Below are 18672 nucleotides of genomic sequence, written 5' to 3'. Positions count from 1 at the left end.
ATTTCCTGTAGTGCTTCCTGAGGGGCCCCTCCAGAGTTCAGTTGCCAGTTGAAACTATTATGTGACCCTGCTCTGAACCTCAGAATAGTTACACATATGCCACAAAGGTCCTGAATTACAGCTAAGGGAGACAAGCAGGAGCCAGGCTGGAAGTTCAAATCCATTAATCAGCCCCTAATGCATTATTGTCAGTTGGGGCAGGGCAGGTGTTGTAACTAATTTTGCAACAATGAAAGCACTTAGCAAGTGCAAAAGATCACTAATCAAGAAGCACTAAGGAAGCAGGTGCCAGCTAAAAAAATATTCTGTGACACATTAATCAGCCCCAAATTAATTCAGGTCACTTGAGGCAGGGAAGGTGTGCTTGCGTTGCCACAATAATGTACACTGACTGGACAACCAGAGGGTGCTGTGATGAAACAGAGGGTGGCATGGGTGGGCCAGAGGGTGGCATGAGTAGTCAGAGAGTGGCAGTGGTGACAGAGAGTGGCAGTGATGAAGAAGAGTGTCCCAAACAGGCTGGACACGTAGAAACAACAAGTTCGCGAAACTTGCGACCCGACAGGTAAGTTCGCAATTTGCGACATTGTAAAAAACCCTCGCGAACTGGCAGAAACCCGCGCAAACACAAAAAAAAAAAAATCCGCAAATTCGCGAGAATTCGCGGATTTTGCGGATTGCGAGTTCGCAAATCCGCAAAATTCGCGAACGCGAGATTCGCAAAATTCACCCATGCTTAGTCTAGAAGAAGATTTAAAAAATCTGTGTTGACCATGCATAAATGTGGATTTTCTACAACACTTTGTTACAAAAACATATAAAATCAGTTTAATGTAAGTCACGGAGGCTTTCTGACCGGCATCGTGATCAGCCCCTTAGTCTCAAGTAGAATGGAGATATACAATTATCAGTTCTTAGATATGAGAGACGCATGCTTTTATTATCTACACTTATTCAATATGTATACTCAACACCCTCCTGGTCTAAACATACAGCACCTGTATCTATATGGGATGACTAGAAAATGCCCTAATCAAAGTGTTTTTAAAAATAGATAATGAGATAATAAATAAAAAAGTATATCACACCATATTCAGTAAAATAATTTAGCAATTTGGAAAACGAGAATATACAAACAACTTAGAACTTCATGACAAGTGACCCAGAGTGATATCGCCCAAATGTCATGCAGACATACAGACGTCTATAAATAATTATCAGAAAAGAAACGAAAGCCTATCTCAGCTGTCGCTTTTACTGAAAGTTTTAAAGTACAGGAAATACTTGGGTTTCAGCTTTATATGTAAGAAATAGTGCATCTAGTGTTCACTAGTAAGATCATAAGGTGCCTGTTATGCTACAAATGTGTTTGATAATGGTTCTGGCTTTAGTCATACTTTCCTGAAATTAACAGACATTTCTGCAGTGGAAAGTGATACACGACTCTAATTTCACAACATACAAACAACTGTTATCTTTATAATTTATCATCAGCAATCAAGATACTGCAAGCACAAAGACAACAAGCATTGGCAAAGCCACAGGTCTGCATGTTGCACAGAGGTATGACACAGTCAATGCACATTTGTGCATGCCCATGTTTGCATGCATTAGCACTTTAAAGCCAGACCTTCCAGTTTTGCTAATACTTCTTCTTGGGCAGGTTGTTGATAACACACAGGAATGGGCAAGTAAGTTGTTATGGTGGTTTCGTTCATGAATACCCCTCTGATTAGTCTGTTCATTGCAGACCTTCATTCCCTCGCCTCAGCTTAAAAGCATGTGATTCAGCCATATAAATTAATCTTAAGATTTTATTACAGCCAGGATACAATTGTTACATGGGACTTCAGGTTGTCGAAGATGTGCCCTGCAGGAAGCCAATCATTTGTACATGTTTGTGATGCCCATTTGGTTGAGGACTCTTGGTAAAATGTTGTTACTCCTGTGCCTCAAAACCTAAACCTTGGCTCCTCTCCCTCATTCTCTGAGGACCTGATATTTCTTGCATTTAGTATTACTAGACTTATGAATGCACAAGAAATATCAGCGTAGAGGTCTCCTGTCTTTCCAGAAATGGTGGACGCATTTTTTTTAAATGCAATGCCCTCAAACACAGTATGACTTCAAGAATCAAAAGTCTTTCAAGACATCATCAAACCTGGGAAAATTATGACTCTATTGCTGACATAACTTAGTTCCTTAAAACCTGACCTCTGTACCTGGTTTGCAATTGCGGCTTGTGTTCTGCCAGAGCGGCGGGATAGAAAAGGGCAGGGGGGCGATGGATGACAAACAAAAAAGGATAAAATATACCGGCTGCATCACCGCATCTCTGATCTTCTGCCCCGTCCTCACCTGCACAGGCCGCCAGAATGCCCTGCATCCAATCCTGATGATGCTTTCATGCTACTGGCATGCTGGTGGCAGCTTCAAATCAGAAACAGGATTGGCCAGAGCGTCAATGATGTGCGCTCCCAGTAAGACTGGGAGCTTGTGCTTGCTGTCTCCAATACAGCAATGCAGCTCGGGTTGGAGATAGCTTCAGTGTGCAAGTCAGTTTGGCCGTCCTGAGACGTCCAGCCAAACCCACATGCGCACTGACAACAGTGCCATGCTCACCACTCCCCCTCCACGATGGCCCCCAATTAGGCCCCGCCCCCAAGACTTGGCTATTGAAAGATAAATCTAACGATAATAAACACTTTTATTCTCGTTTTTAATTTTTAAATTATTGAGGCTGGTAGAGGGGACAATGCTCCTCCGCCGTAGCACAGGAACTGCAACTGCTTTTTCGACTACTATTTATTTTTCTCCTAGGTTACCACTTTCCTTTCTCTGTCTTTTTTCTGTATTTTCATTTTCCTTCTTTTTATCCTGTCCAACTCTGGGCCCCAAATTGTAACATGCATAATGGAGTTTTAGTTGCATTTCAATTTCCAAGCAATGTTTTTAAAAACTAGTCGAAAATTAGGGTGATTATAAATCATGAATGTATTCTCTCATCACTTGGAATAGTTTCTTCTTTTTTGTAGCAACTGATATGTTTCCAGCAGCACTTGAATTCATATACCCACATTAATAGAGTAAGCAATTACACACATGTTGTTTCTTAAATGTATAGCTTTTCATTACCATTCATTTTTGTCTGAATCACAGTTGCAAAAGTGCCTCAGGTCCAAACAACTTTCCTCCAGTCCACAAGAGCATTGTTTGATTCCAGGAAGTGATCCACCCCAGTAAGTTTGTTTTTCTCCAGACCGGCTAACCCACCATGTAAACGGAGTCCCACCTGCAGGGGAACAAAACATATTGAAAAATTGAATACTTATGCACCTAAGAAGATAGGAAAATGGAAATGTTTGGTATTTGGAGACATGAGTCAATTTGTGATTTAATTTTCAAAATACTAGACATACATTTGTGTACTACTTTTGACGTTTTCAGCTTATTCTTCACTGATAATTCATTTATGGTCGCATTTATGGGAGTTTACTCTATGGCAAAATAGGGTGCAGTATTCACCTTCCAAGGTAAATACCATTAACTTGGAGTGAGGTATCTACCTTTTCTGGAAAATACCCCCTGCTATGAGTTTTCAACTTGCAAATGAGGATTAACATGCAGAATGGGTACGTAGTAGACATAATCTTGCATATTTAGCATTTTTTACAAGCCTTTTCATCCCACACTAGGTTTGACCTCCTCTATCAAGGGAAAACAACAAGGATGTGAAAAATTACCACCCACAATATAATTATAATCCCTGTGCAAACTAGTGTTTGCCTGGGGATCTGAATGTCGTCATGAACTTGTAATGAGGGTAAATGAAGACGGTATGTTCTTGATGGATTACACCATAATAGGCCTTAACCAAATGATAGTTTCCCTACAGACCTCTTGTGACACTAATAAATTGCCATAAATACTAACAAAATAGGAGAAATGGTCTTTGGAGAAAAATGCTAGCTTTTTCAGTTGCTTTCAAGAAGGAAGTTGTGCAGTTATGCAAATTTATAGAGATTTCCCCAGAACTGTCAGGTTTTGGGGATTATCTCATAGATTGACGCAATATGCGGTGGGAAAGTAACTCCACTCATATGCTTGCGAAATATTGTTTCTAAATGGGAGTATGGGCTTTGATATATTCGAAAGTAAATCTTTACGCAGATTCATCTGCCTAGCAACTCTGTGGTTGAAACTAATTGGCTAGACTTAGGTATGACCTAAAGCTGGCACATTCATGCTTTAGGAAGAAGTCAAGATGAGAAAACTGAATGTATGTCAGAATGTGTAGATATACATAGGGACATGTTTACAAGGAGCCTGCATAGCCACTGCGTCAGTGCAGACCCATATTTACGAGGCCACACAAAGCCACTTTACATGGCTTTCATAGCCTCGTAGATATGGAGTAAGGCAAAGCAGTCCAAGTCACTGCATTGCCTTACTCTGCATCAAAGAGGCATTCCATGGGCATTGCGGTGGGAGTTACCACGCAACCCCCATTGATTTTAACACATTCCTAGATTTATAAGGACTTGTAAACCTGGGAATGCATCAAAATCCTATGTCTCCCCAGGAGAAATATCTTTATTTCTTCTAGTTTTCTCAGCTTTCCATGTTTCCTGCGTTCTGCAGCACACATAGGGGAAAATGCCTCCATTTTTTTTGTGCAGGAAGGTGTCCGTTCCTGCACAAAACAATCATTCCTACAATGCAATCACCATTGTGTAAGGGTGCCTGCATTGGTACTAGGCAGTCAATTATGTGACAGCACAAAGGAAAGGGTAGGGAAGCGCCATATTGTTTTATATATCTGACGCACCCCTGCTCTTTCCTTATGGCGTAGCGTGGTGCATAAACCTGGCTTGCGGTGCCACATTGTGTTAGTTTGTTGAAAATATGACCCATAGTGTCTCCTGAATATCATTAACAAACACATCATCCCATTGTTTTGTAGAGTCTCTAATAACACCAATGGTCAATATTTTCGTTAGCAATATTTTGAACATGATATCTATATCTGTCTATACTCTGATAACGATATTCCGGTACCAAACCAAAAACAATAATTGACAAAGTTAATAGATCTGGCGCTGGCTGCCACAAGTTTGGCGTTACACATGTTACTGTTCAGTAAACAATTGAAAGCAGAGCACAACAAAAAATATAGCACAGCTTGTTAACAAATGCTTGTGTTGTAATGTGGTAGCTCTGCAGAACAGTGCTCCATAAAACATGGATCCCACAGAGACAAGATAATATGGGAGTAAAAATGCTTTGAGAAAACACACATGCAAGCATTTCTTTTTAAATAAGCACAATCTGCCACTAAAAGTAGAATCTGAAGAAAATCTGAGAAGGAGCACTTGGTTATTATTATTTTGAAGGAGCACTTCATAAATCACACACTTTGAAGTACTGCAACTCTTCAGTGCACTTAAAAAGGCTATCAGCAAGTGCTCATTTCCCCATACAATATAAGTGGTACTTGAAAATGTTAGTAGTTACTCATATAATCATACCGGAGTGAAATTAGTGAATGTTTCTGCTAAATTTAGAGAGGAGGTTAATTTCCAAAGCACTAAATTGTAAACCGTCAAAAAACAAGACTTTTAAAACAAACCCATACTTTCAATAAAATAGGTATGTTCCAGTAGTTGTCTTTTTTTGATTCCCGTTTATTCATTTGTGTCAGAAAGGCGCTGCTATATTTTTCTCCATTTTAGATATTAATGTTGAAACTGGCTATTGGGTCAGCACTTCGTAGGCTTACGGCTGAGATTATTGGTCTTTTTTACTGATTTTATTCTGTACTTTGCTCTTTTAAATAAAGGCTTTTTTCACTTCTCTTTTAAGATTGGGAATCTTACCTACTAGCTGTCCCTTGACTCTCCAGTCCACCGCGAGTGTTCATCCAGTATGAGAAAGTTCTACAGTGGTATTTCATTTCATCTCTGTTCCCTTAGCTGGCCACCATATTTAGGAGTTTGCCGTTCAGCTTTTCTGAGCCTCCGGTTGATTAGGGATATGTTACAATAGATATCAGGGTGCGTAGCGGACGCGCACAGCTGGCATACCAAAGGCAAGTCCGTCTGCGCCCGTTCTTGCCTGGATGACACCAGGACCCCTGCCCAACTGATCAAATATACAAGAGAAGAATTGCAGGTAATTCAGAATGCTGCTAATTTGAGCCTTTGTCAACCCCATAACCTATCCCCCAATTTAGAGGGGTACAATTGTCGAGCCTGCAGCTATGATTTAAAGGACATGTATACAGATCAGCAGGGCCTCATTAGGTTTCTAGAAGCCCCCACTGGGACAACAGAGAGGCAACCCTTAGGGAGGAAGTTATCATGTATACTACTCAATGGAAGGTCCCTTATTAAAAATAAATATGAATTTGCAGACTTTATAATTCAACACAATCCAGATATTGCCTTTCTTACTGAGAAATGGGCAGAAAGTTTATCAGACCGGGACATTAACATTGCTATTCCAACCAAATATAACATTGAAAGACTGGGCAGAAAAGATAAGAAAGGAGTGGGGGAGGGGGTCGCAAATGTATTTTGCAGCCCAATTAAAGCTACATTTCAGCCCATATTACATCTGGACTGTGAAGCACTGGGTTTTAGCCTGAAACTGAATAATGTTCATTTTTCAGGGACTATTGTTTATCACCCACCAGGCCCAAAGGCCTATTTTATTAATAAAATTCAAGACTTTATGGAATCATGTGTAAATCACTCTAGCTTTACGTTAGTAGGCGATTTTAACTTCCACCTGGAGCTTTTAAATAACTCAAATACAAACCACCTGGTTGATACTCTTAGGATTTTCAACCTACATCATTTAATGGGAGAACCGACCCATCTCGCTAACCATACTCTGGATGGATTATTTACTAATAAGCAAGAGATAAAAGTAGAGAAGGTGTTGTCAGCAGTATGGTCTGAGCATAAGGGTATCTCTTTTACAGTCACATTTCCCTCAAATAATGATATGGATAATTATAAACCTAGAATTTTTAAATACCGGCCCTGGAAAAATCTTAATGTTGAAGAACTGAGGGACATTCTTTCCAACACATATCCAGCTCTAGATAAAAAAGTTAATAACGCTGCAATTAATTACACTGACTGGTTAAGCTCAGCAACACCGAGGCTGGTGCCTGAAAGAATAGTAAATAGCTACGGGAAAAATCCATCAGGTCCATGGTTTTTACTAGAAATAAAAGCTCCTCAAGTTAAATGCAAGCATCAAGAACATTTGTGAAGGAAGGAATACTGTCCAAATGAACAGGCCAAATATAAAGAATTACTTGCACAGTATACAGGTCTAATCATATCAGCGAACACAAAAAAAGTTCACCTAAAACATTAGCTCAGCAAAAAACATAAATAGGGAACGTTTTTAAAATAGTTAGATTATTATCAAAATGGAATAACCATAGTGCTTTTAGTCAAGAGGAATCTTTTTGTAATAAGCTAGCAGACTTAGACTTCTTTCAGTCCAAAATCAACTTAATTTTTCAAACTGTTTCACCTTCTCAAAATATGTTAAGTACAGGCGATGCTTCAATCTATGCTAAGGAGTTGGAGCTACAGCAAACCTCTAGTCCCCTAGCTAAGCCACAATTTGGAAGTTTTTCTCCTTTCACTAAAGAAAAAATAATTTGTTTTATCAATCTCATTAAAGCTAGGGCTCCATCGGATCCTTGCCCACCTCAGGTTCTTAATCAAGTAGCATGTGCTGTTGCCGGCCTGCTCGGGGATTTATTGAATGCTATATTGACCTCAGGGCGATTTCCAAATATATGGAAAGAGGTATCCATTCTTCCATTGGTGAAAAAACCCTCAATGGATCCAATGAAGGTGGAAAGCTATAGACCCATATCCTGCCTACCTCTATCTGCTAAAATATTAGAGAACGCAATGAACGAGGACATTTTAGCTTTTCTGGATGCAAACTTGTTGCTTGATTCATCGCAGTACGGCTTTAGAGCTAATTATTGCACAGAATCGTCCTTTGTAGCAGCCTCAGAGGAACTAAGAATGGTAATCAACAAGGGTGGCAAAGCTGCATTGATTTTATTGGATCTATCTGCAGCTTCTGATACGGTTCACCATTCACTTTAATGATTAGGCACCTCTAGCTGTTAGGCTTTAGAAACACAGCACTAACCTTGTTGAGCTCATTCTTGAGCCGCAGGTAAAGATGGGGGACAGGAGTTCGTCATCTTCCTCCCTTCCCTGTGGTGTTCCCAAAGGGGTCTTCCCTCAGCCCCATGCTGTTTAATATCTATGTTAGCCCCTTATTAACCTCATTCACAGCTTTGGTTTAGCAGTATTCTCTTACGCCAATGAGATTCCGATAGTAGTGTCTATTTAATCTGATGTAAATAAGGAGGCACAAATTCTTGCAACTGTATAACTCAAGTTGCAATTTGGATGCATAATGATTGTCAGAAATTTAATTCTGAAAAAAACAAGGTGCTGGTGTTTTTTGGTAAAGAGGCCAAATTCCAGAATGAGTCGTGGTGGCCATCGACCTTAGGCACTTTACCAGTCCCGGTCCAGAAAGCAAGAAATCTAGGAGTCATTTTTGATACAAATGTATCCTTTTCTGAGCAAATAAATGCATTTCTTCTAAGCAAATAAATGCATTCTCAGCTTCAGGTTTCTTTGTGTTGAAGGTTTTGAAGAAAATCTTTCCATTTATCCCCTTTGACCTTCAAAAAAAAGTGTTATCAGCTTTTATTTTCTCAAAGCTGGACTACGGTAATGCCCTGTATTTAGCCGCTCATAAATATGTGGTTGAAAAACTGCAGTCTTTGCAAAATGCAGCGGCTAGACTGCTGTTGAAAATCCCCAGTTTTACATCTGTATCCCAATCATTGCAGGGTCTCTACTGGCTTCCAGTGAGAAGAAGGATTGTCTTTAAGGCTATATGTCTGGTCCATAAGGACCTTTAGCGGACCGGTCCAAAATATTTTCAGGACCGGTTCTCCTGGTGGTCGCCTGAGCAGGAACCTCAGATCTAGCTCCTCACAAACCATAAATATTCCGAGATCAATCAAAGCTAGATGGGGAGGCAGAGCTTTTTACATCTGTGGTGGAAAATGGTGGAACTCTTTGCATTCTATCCTGTATTATCAACCATCCTTGATGCAATTTAGGAAGCAGTTGAGACCAGGGGCGGCTTTTCCGCTATGGCAGAGGAGCGTCGCCCCATTGCTTTTTTTTAGGCAGTAGGAAGTAGAAACCTAAATTGATAATACCCATGCATTATTATCATTTTAATTCTGCTTCCTGCTGCTACCCGGGTGAGTGAGTGGGCGGGGCTGCCCTGCTCTTTGAGCAGGGCAGTGGCAGAGTGGTTTGCCCACTTAAGTGTTCAATGACTGTTTGGTCAGCCCTCTCTTGCCACCCAAACTAGTCCAAGCCCAGGCCCCCATTCCCTGGTTGAGCGTCAAACAAGGATGCTCAAAACCAATCACAACGCTGCTGCAGTGTTGTGATTGGTCAGGGGAGCCTGGGTGCTCACCAATTACACCGCTACACTGCAGCATTGTAATTGGGTAGTGGGGTCTGCTTCCTGTTCCTCGATGTGCTCAAGGAGAGCAGGAGCAGAGACGCGGGACCCAGCTGGCGGCACGGTACGTTAAAGAAAAATACATATATAATGTATCCCCCTTGCAACCCCATTCCCTGCGCCATCCCCCGCACCCACCCCACCACCTGCGAGGCATGCCGGCCATCTGTGTTTGAGACTTGGCTGTTTACCACAGCTGTGGAATAAGCTCCTGCTAGATTTTAGTAGCGTTCTGAAACCACCGACTAGTTTTTTTGTACTCCCTTTAGCACTAAAGACACTTTAGGGTAATTGTGCGCTATATAAAAATATTTCATGCATTCATTCCTTCATATTAAAAATGGTTCACTATTTAGACCTCTTAACTTGAGAATGTTTACGTTACTACTGCAGTTACAGTATTGTGTTCTATCATAGCTGATTCACTAACAACCTCTATGTGAACCACACTGCAACAGTAAACAACAGGGGTGAATATGCTGTCTAAACTGAGGAAGTACTTGAAGTTTCTTTAGCCACACCCTGATTTGATGATCACATTTTTAAAAGACTGAGATAAGGAACTGTATATAATTAGAGAATATGCATTTTGAAAGAGGTACAAGAAATGAACATGAAAGAGCGAAAGGGGTCTTCTCCCCACACAGGCCCATCTGAGCAAGAGCAAAGAGATAAAAGCCATTCTGACTGGCATGAGAGAGGATGTACATACCATGGCATCTGAAGCCCTTACACAGTAGTCAGTATATAACACAGTGACAGTCACCATCTGCAGTTATGGCTCAGCAGCACTTTTGTTGAAATAAACAGTATTACATTTGTGTATAATTTTTGGACACTGAGGATGAATTTACACTATACTTCTATTCTATCAATTCACTCAGGTACGTTTCAGCACAGTAAGTTTCATTAGGATCCATTCACGGGACGCTAAGTCAAGGGCATGAAAAAGTGTATAATTTCCCATTTTACCTGCTACAGGAAAGTTTGCCGAATGATAGAGAAAAAACGGTTAAACGAATATACTGCAAACTAATCGCAAACTGAAAGTTTTAATTAGAAAGCATGCTTTTTATGATTTGGGGTATCTGGACAGTATTTTTTGAGACCTTTGCATTTAAAAAGATGCTAATTGGGATTTAAATTGTTATTACCTTTGTATAAATTCTTTAAAACTTGCTGTGGATCAGATTTTGAATATTTTTATAAAATGTGATTGCCTGAAAACACATAGGGCCACAATCAGCACTTTAAAGAAGGCTGCAAAAAGTGAGATGGGGGGACAGCACTGTTCTAGGTATACTAATACACCCTCACTCGCCCAGCTTAGCATTCAGGGCTAATATTGACCATTTGGCAGAACACTGTAATGGCCACAAAAGTAGAGTGCAGCGGAGATGGTCCAACACAGGTTCAGGTTTACACAGCCATCACAATTGCCCACATCAGCACTCAGGGTCACAATGAGGGGGTTCGGCAAGTGCTCCAGTGTCAGCATAACTGGAATGAGGCGGGAATATCTCATAGATCTGTCAGCCTTGGGATGGTTCTCGCCAAACCTTTTGCCCTTTTCCCTCCATTGTTGCTGAAATTTCTTTTTTGTTGGCCTTGGAGTTCTGCACACTTTAACACTGCTAACCAGTGCTAAAGTGCTTGAGCTCACTCCTCTAATCATGGTAAAACTGGTTTCACCTAATTGGCATACTTTACTTGTTTATTTGTCCCATAAGGAATGGTGGGGCATATTACCAAGCAATAGCGATAATTATCGCTATTGCTTTGTTAGAGACAAAAATTTACCGCTAAGCTGCGGCGATTTTTATCGCAAATAAACCTTGGTATTACCAAGGTTTATCGCAAATGCGATAAAAATCGGCCGCAATGCATGAATATCGCTGAAAAGTCAGCGATATTCATGCATTACCGAGCTAATGCTCTTAGCCATGTTATCCACCTCCCATTGGATAACATGGCTTAGAACTGCTCAGGGCAGGTGTTAGCTTTTGGAGATATTCGCGCTTAGCGCGAATATCTCCAAAAGTTGGTAATAGGAGATAGCGATGTTAGCGACTGTTTCCAGTCGCTAACATCTTGGCACGCCCACTTTGCATGTCATTAGTGATAAATATCACTGACATGCAAAGTGGGGCCCAAGATGGTCGATGTCTCCTACTAGCTGTCGCTAACGGGTGTTAGCGACAGCTAGGTAATAGGGAGATCATTTTATCTCCGCTTTCTTGGCTTTTAAAGCCAAAAAAGCGGAGATAAACCCCCTTGATAATATGCCCCGGTATGCCATATACCCGGGCTTGTAAATTAAATGCTGCCCTGCAGCAATTATTGTGCCACCCATTTATGTACCCCCTAAAACATGTCTCAGGCCTTCAATTGCAGCCTGAATGCAGATTTAAATTATTGGTAGAGAAGCCTTTCTTGTCATCTTGGCACTGGAGAAGCTGAGACCATACTTGTTTGGAACTCATTTCCAGGTTCGGAGAGACCACAGGCACCTCAGATGGCTCGTGCAAACGAGGGATGAGAATCCCAAACTGTTGAGGTGGTCCATCTCTCTCATGGAATGGACTTTATGGAGGAACACCGTTCTGGGTCATACCTTAAAAAATCTGATGGTATATCCAGGTTCTTCTGCCTTTGTGATAAGAATTCCCAGGAGGTTGGGTAGTTATACCTCCTTTTAGCTGGGGGGACATGTGTTAGACCTCTCAGCTTTAGGGTGGTCTTCCCAAAAAGTGTTACCTTCTTAACTCCATTTGTGTTGCTGAAAAATGTTATTGTTTGTCTTATTACTCTATGCACTTTACCAATGCTAAACAGTGCTAAATGCTGGTGCTACCTCCTAGAAACATAGCTCAATTGCTTACACGTGATTGTTCCCTTTTAATGATGTATAGCATATGCCCAGGGCCTGTAAATTAGTTGCTACTAGTGGGCATGCATAATTCATTGTGCCACCCACTTACAACATATCCCGGGCCTGCCATTGCAACCTGAATGCAGCTTTTAACTGCCAATTCGACTTAGCAACATAACTCCCCTTGCAATGCCTTAAAGTCTGCTTTTTGTGGCATATATATCACCCCTAATGTAGACCCTAAGTAGACCACAGGTTAGAAAGGTTGGAAATGTACTTTTAAGTTTTACATGTCCTGGTTGTGAAAAACTTTAAATTCTGTTTTCACTACTGTGAGTCTTACCTGTCTCATACAGGTTGCCTTTTTATATGTAATTAGTACGAACATTTGGCACAGGTAGGCATTTGAATGAATGAATGAATGGGCAATATGTTAAGTGCGGACTAATCCCAAGGGCATCAAGGTGCTGTGTACAGACAAGCCTACAGACAAAACCAGCATTCATACTCAACCCCATCTCGCAGGAAACAACCAGGTCTTAAGGGTCTTAAGGAAGATTGAGTGAACTTGTTGTCCGAGAGGGAAACAGAGAGAGAGTTCCAAGCCTTGGCAGCAGCCAGTGAAAAGGCTCTGCCACCCCATCTCATCTTTTTAAATCTAGGAACCACAAGCAGATTTTTATTAGCTGACCTGAGGTTCCTAGAAGGAGCGTACCTATGGAAGATTTTCTTTATGCCCACCGGGCCAAGCCTATATTATGCATTATGGGTGAGACATAGGGTCTTAAACAAGACTCTACGGTCCACCAGGAGCCAGTGCAGTGAACAGAGAGAAGATGAGGCCGAATGACGCTTGGGAAGATTCAGCACCAGCCTTGCAGCGGCATTTTGCACCAGCTGAAGGCAGCGCAGCTGACCCTTGTTAATTCCCAGATAAAGGGCGTTGCAGTAGTCCAGTCTGGCCAATATTAAGGCCACGGACACCTTTTTATGAGCTTCAAGTGACAAAAACTGGGAAACTCTAATAAGTCCAAAACAAGTGGCCACTGTTCTGGAGACCTGACGAGTCATGGAAAGGCAGTCATCAACCACCAGTCCAAGATTTTTCCCATGGGAGACAGAAGTGGGACAGGTATCCAGGGAATTGGGCCACCACTCGCTCGACCAGATGTCAGAGTTGTCCCCAAAACTCAGGACATCAGTCTTCTCGCCATCTAATTTGAGGTAGTTTTGAACCATCCATGATGAGACAGCTGTCATACAGTCTTTAAAGGTTTGTGCGGAGTCCCTGATCTTTTGTGTAATAGAGACTATGATATGAGTGTCGTCCGCATAAGATAACACCTCCAGCCCAAATGATTTCACCACCCTTGCCAGCAGGGCCACGTAGATATTAAAGAGGGTGGGGCTCAAGGAGGAGCCCTGAGGCACTCCGCAGACAAGGGGGGAGGACTCATATTAAAAATTGCCAGTTTTAACGGTTTGAGACCGATGACTAAGGAATGAAGCAAGAAGGTCCAGGGCTCGGCCCCCAATCCCAATCTCCTTGAGACGCTCCACCAGTCTCAAGGGAGCCAGGGTGTCGCATGCGGAGGTATGGTTGAGTAAGATAAGGAGAGTGGTGTGCCCTGCATCCACCTGAACTCGAATATTATCCAACACCGTGGTGAGAGCAGTCTCCGTACTATGAGCCCGTCTGAACCCATGTTGGGAGCCATCCAGGATCTGGTGGTCCCTCAGGTAAGCACTCAGGTGTGAGTTCAGATGGGATTCAAGGATTTTAGCAGGGAGTGGCATAAGGGAAATGGGACGGAAGTTTTTTAAATTTAGAGGATCTAAGAAAGGCTTTTTAAGGATGGGTCTAACCACCGCAGTCTTCCAGATCAGAGGATATTGGCCCGAAGATATGTCTAAAATCAGAACAGTTGTAAGATGCGGGGTCAAAGCCACCTTGGCCATTTTCACGACTTTAAGGGGACAGGGATCCAAAGGTGACCTGGATTTCATATCTTCAAGCAAGAGGTCTACAGTTTCGGGTGATAACATCAGAAAAGCACAAAAACTTGCAGAAGTCATTTTACTAAAACAGCTGTTCGGTAGAGTTTCAGAGGAGGCCTCAGGTGTGACTCGCATTTAGAATCTCCAACTGATCATAAATATTGGAGATCTTAGAGCAAAAAAAGTAAGATAGGCTGTCGCAGAGCTCCAGTGAAGGCTCCACTTTATCAGAGACTGTAGGAGCAGCAAGGAAGTTAAAGATGTTAAAGAGCTCCTTAGGAGTGGTGATAACCCCTGTGATCTTGGAGTAATATCTTTCCTTTTCCTCAATTATAGCTGCTTTATATGCCTTCAGACATTGTTTATGTGACTCCCTGCCAGAGGGAGCCAAATCTTTTCCGCCAGTATCTTTCCTTCCTTCTGCACTCTTGTCTCATATTTCGTAGTCGATCAAAGAACCAAGGAGCGGACTGCATTTTCCTGCCCGAATAACACAGTTTTTTGGGGGCAAGAGAGTCCATCATAGCAGTAATTTTTTGGGAAAGATTTCCCACAGCCGTATCTACGTTATGAAGGTCCGAATGCTGGAAGTTAGCGAGTGCAGTGACAACCGCTTTATTTGTAATCAGAGTGAGATTTCATTTTTCAACCGCTTTCAGAACAGCCCTTTGAGAGCTACCTAAAGTAGTAGCCCCTAATTCAAAAGGAACTGCAAAGTGGTCTGACCATGAAAGCGGAAGAGGCGCGCCCACCAGATTCGATAATCATTCGAAAAAATCCCATCAGGGTGTGGCCCTCAATGTGAGTGGGGGTATTCACTAATTCTGGAAGGCTGCAACCATTCATACATTCTAGTAAAGTTTGGGTGTCATAGTTCATAATATTTTCTAAATGGAAGTTGAAATCCCTGAAGAGCGTGAAATTTGTACGCTCGAGATAAGGCTCTAAATGGTTGCTTAGATCATGGTTAAACGAGGCCCTTGGGCCAGGTTGCCTGTAGCACAGAATCCCAGAGAAACATTCAGTGGGAGTGGATTTATAGAAAAATATAATGCCTGATAGGGGTCAAGAGCTGAGGTCAGTGGTTCTGACTGACAGGTGAAAGTATCCCTAACCAGGATACCTAAGGGGGACGTTGGCCCTCCCTGTCCAATCTAGTGAGGCAATACCCCAACGGAATAGCCTCTACCAGCTCAGGACCAGAAGAGTCATTAGCCCATGTTTCAGTGAGGAAAACCCATTCAGGGGCATGTTGGAGAAGAAAATCTTTAAAGGCAATATTGTTCTTGAACAGGGACCTAGAGTTAAGGAGGAAACCCAGCAGAAGCCTCTGCCTTTGCGTATGATAAGCTCTAGTAGGCAAAGAGGAGGGGATGGTCCCTTCTCCCCTTAAGGCAAAGGCCACACCCACTACGTGAAAAGGGTCCTTTCTTGAACAGCGTTTCTGCTTTCAAGATGTGTGCACAGAGCGGCATATTTCTCTTCCCAATGTCCAGCAGATCTCCCCTTGAGTACCTTAGTTTGGATCCAGGCTCTGGTTGCAGAGGGGCAGCATCCCCGGCCCCAGACTCTGTCCCTTGACCAGCCAGCCGAGGAGCAAATGGCGCCACCAAAGCACCCTCCACACAAACAGTAGAAACTGCGGTGGACTGGGGTGCGCGGCACACCTAAGGCTTCATAGTAATCAGGTAAGCTATAGCAGCATTAATTAAAAGTTTAAAAGGCAAGTTTAAAAATGTATTAGCAGCACACAACAGTAAATTTTAAAAAGCGTGGGGACCGGAGGAATTGACATCTATAAAATTGTACTTACAAATCCTCTTTGATGGTAAAGTCGGATTATAAACTACAATTTTGAAAATGCTACTTTTAGAAAGTGACTGGGATAGTTCACGGCTGCTGTATGCACGCATCTATTGACACAAAATTAAAGGTGTGCATTTTGCTTCTAACAGAATACCTTTAGAAAGTTGGCATTTTCCTGCCATTTGCTATTTCGTAAATGAATGGCTGTCCTTGGTCACATGTCTGGGTGTAATTGACAGTTGGACTTTGTTAATTTTTCCTAGACAGTCGCACAATTGAGGGATTAGGTGTACCTGAATGTGCCATCAACTGCCATGATGGGGGTAGGCATAGGGCTGGGCACAACCGCACTTGCAACATAATAGGCTGTGCTCTGCCTTCACTGGTCACCACAGCATTGTCCCTGCAAGCCAGCTTGGAGTCAAGGTAGAGGAGTCTCGGAATTCCTAGATCTTCGAAGGAAAACTTGCAGAAACTTCTCCTACTTCAAAGAAGGCACCAGATTTCTAAAAGGGACCCTCGGACCCACTCTTCAGTTCACTTTCTTGACCTGAATAAGGACTGTCAAAGGACAGCCTGCTGCTGTGTCCTGTTGTGTACTTCACAGGACTCCTTTGCTGCAACTGAAAGGAATGATTTGCTGTCTGGATCATGCTTTGAACCCTCAGAGGTCTGCCTCACTGTTTGACCCCTGTTTTATCACTTGAACTCAGGAATACCAGAATGACTACTGTTAAGAGCCATAAGGACATAACAGTCTCTCACTATATTGAATCTGCAACTGGGCCCAGCCAGAGTGATTCCTACCTCTTCAAGTGGGGTGGTCCCTTAGGTTTGGGGAAAGTTAAGAAAATTCAATTTATTGTTGATTTTGAAAAGTATGTTATCAGAAATAAAAAACAATCACCAGTAATTTTTTTTCTATACAAACTATAACTATCACATCCACCTTGTGTTGCTTATGTTGCCACACACAAAACAGAATTGATGATACCATGTGTTGGACTTGGCCCTTTTTGCAGGGTCATCCCTGAACTTTTTGCCTTCCTCCTGTATTTTGTCTGACCTGTTTTTGTTGGTTTTATTTCTCTGGGCACTATACTACTGCTGATCAGTGCTAAAGTGCATATGCTCTCCCTATTGTACATTGATATATAGATTAGTGACTCCATGATTGGCTGATTTGGTTTACTTGACAGACCCTAGCGTAGTGCACTGAGTTTGCCCAGGGCTTGTAAATCCAAATACTGCTAGTGGGCTTGCAGCACTGATTGTGCCGCCCACAGAAGCAGCCTGTAAAAGTGTGTCTAAGGCCTGCCATTCCAGAGCATGTGTGCAGTCTGGTACTGCCATGCTGACTGGGCAAGTGCACCCACTTGCCAGTTTCTAAACCTTCCCTTTTCTTCATATCAGACACCCCTATGGTAGGCCCAAGGGCAGGGTGCATTGTAAGTATAAGGTAGGACATGCCCTGGTGTGTGTGGCATGTCCTAATAGTGAATTATAGCCATTTTTGGTTTTACACTATTGCAAGGCTACCTGTTCTCCATAGGCCAGAATGGGCAGTTCGATTATTACCTCTTATAATCCTAACTAACTCAGGGAACATGGTAGAAATTCGAATTTAGTATGCCTGAACTCAGAATGATAAAATACATCTTTTAGTGACGTTGATTTTAACATTCTGTGTTTGAAAATAACACTTTAAGAAAGTAGGTATTTTCTTGTCTAACTATCCAAGCCTGTCTCTGCTAAGTTGTGTATTCCTTGTCTGGAGTTTGGGTGACAGGACTGGGGGATTCCAAGAGACAGAGTGAGTCAGCCAGGTGGTGAATAGAGAGATCTGCATCTAGATGGGAGGGAGGAGTTGCACCTGGGATCCAAATAGGACTGTGCCTGCCCACACAGTGCTGGCTCCACCCCCTGTGGTGCATCTGATGGTTCTGCCTTGCACTGTGAAAGGAAGGAAGGAGTCATGTCAACAGAGGGCTCCAGGACTGAGCAGAGCTAGTTTGGACTAGGCAAAGGCCTCTCTGCCTTCAGAGAACAAAGAGAAAAATAGTATAAAAGAGGGGACCCAAACCCCAGAGAGTTAGATCACTTTTGGACAACAAGAAGAAACCTTTGCTGAGGAGTGGAAACAGAGAGACTGAGGAGAGACTATCCCTAAGCTGAAGTGCTGCTCGGGGGATTGGCCTGCAGTGGTTGACTGACTGCCAAAGAAAGGAAAGAGGAACTTTGTGTACTATTCATCAACTTGTAAGGATCTCCAAGGGCTTGGAACAGAGGTTGCCTCCTGCTGAAGTTTCAGGGACAACAAATTTCATCCACCAGCTCACCAAGGGTCTTCCTGAAGGGCCTGTAGTTGTGCTGGACTTTTTGAAGACTTGCGTGTC

General features: G+C 42.4%; 1 protein-coding gene across 1 annotated transcript in view; it reads right to left on the bottom strand.

Moving 5' to 3' along the window:
* LOC147732599 (contactin-associated protein-like 5) overlaps nt 1-18672 on the bottom strand; it is an 864951-nt gene that overhangs the window by 355305 nt on the left and 490974 nt on the right. The window contains exon 11 of the mRNA XM_086954286.1: nt 3136-3292. Coding sequence (XP_086810412.1) covers nt 3136-3292 — 157 coding nt within the window. The remainder of the gene's footprint in view (nt 1-3135; nt 3293-18672) is intronic.

This window comes from Lissotriton vulgaris, chromosome 2_1, assembly GCF_964263255.1.
Source record: "Lissotriton vulgaris chromosome 2_1, aLisVul1.2, whole genome shotgun sequence".
In the NCBI taxonomy this organism is placed as follows: domain Eukaryota; kingdom Metazoa; phylum Chordata; class Amphibia; order Caudata; family Salamandridae; genus Lissotriton; species Lissotriton vulgaris.
This window is presented reverse-complemented; position numbering and strand designations above follow the sequence as displayed.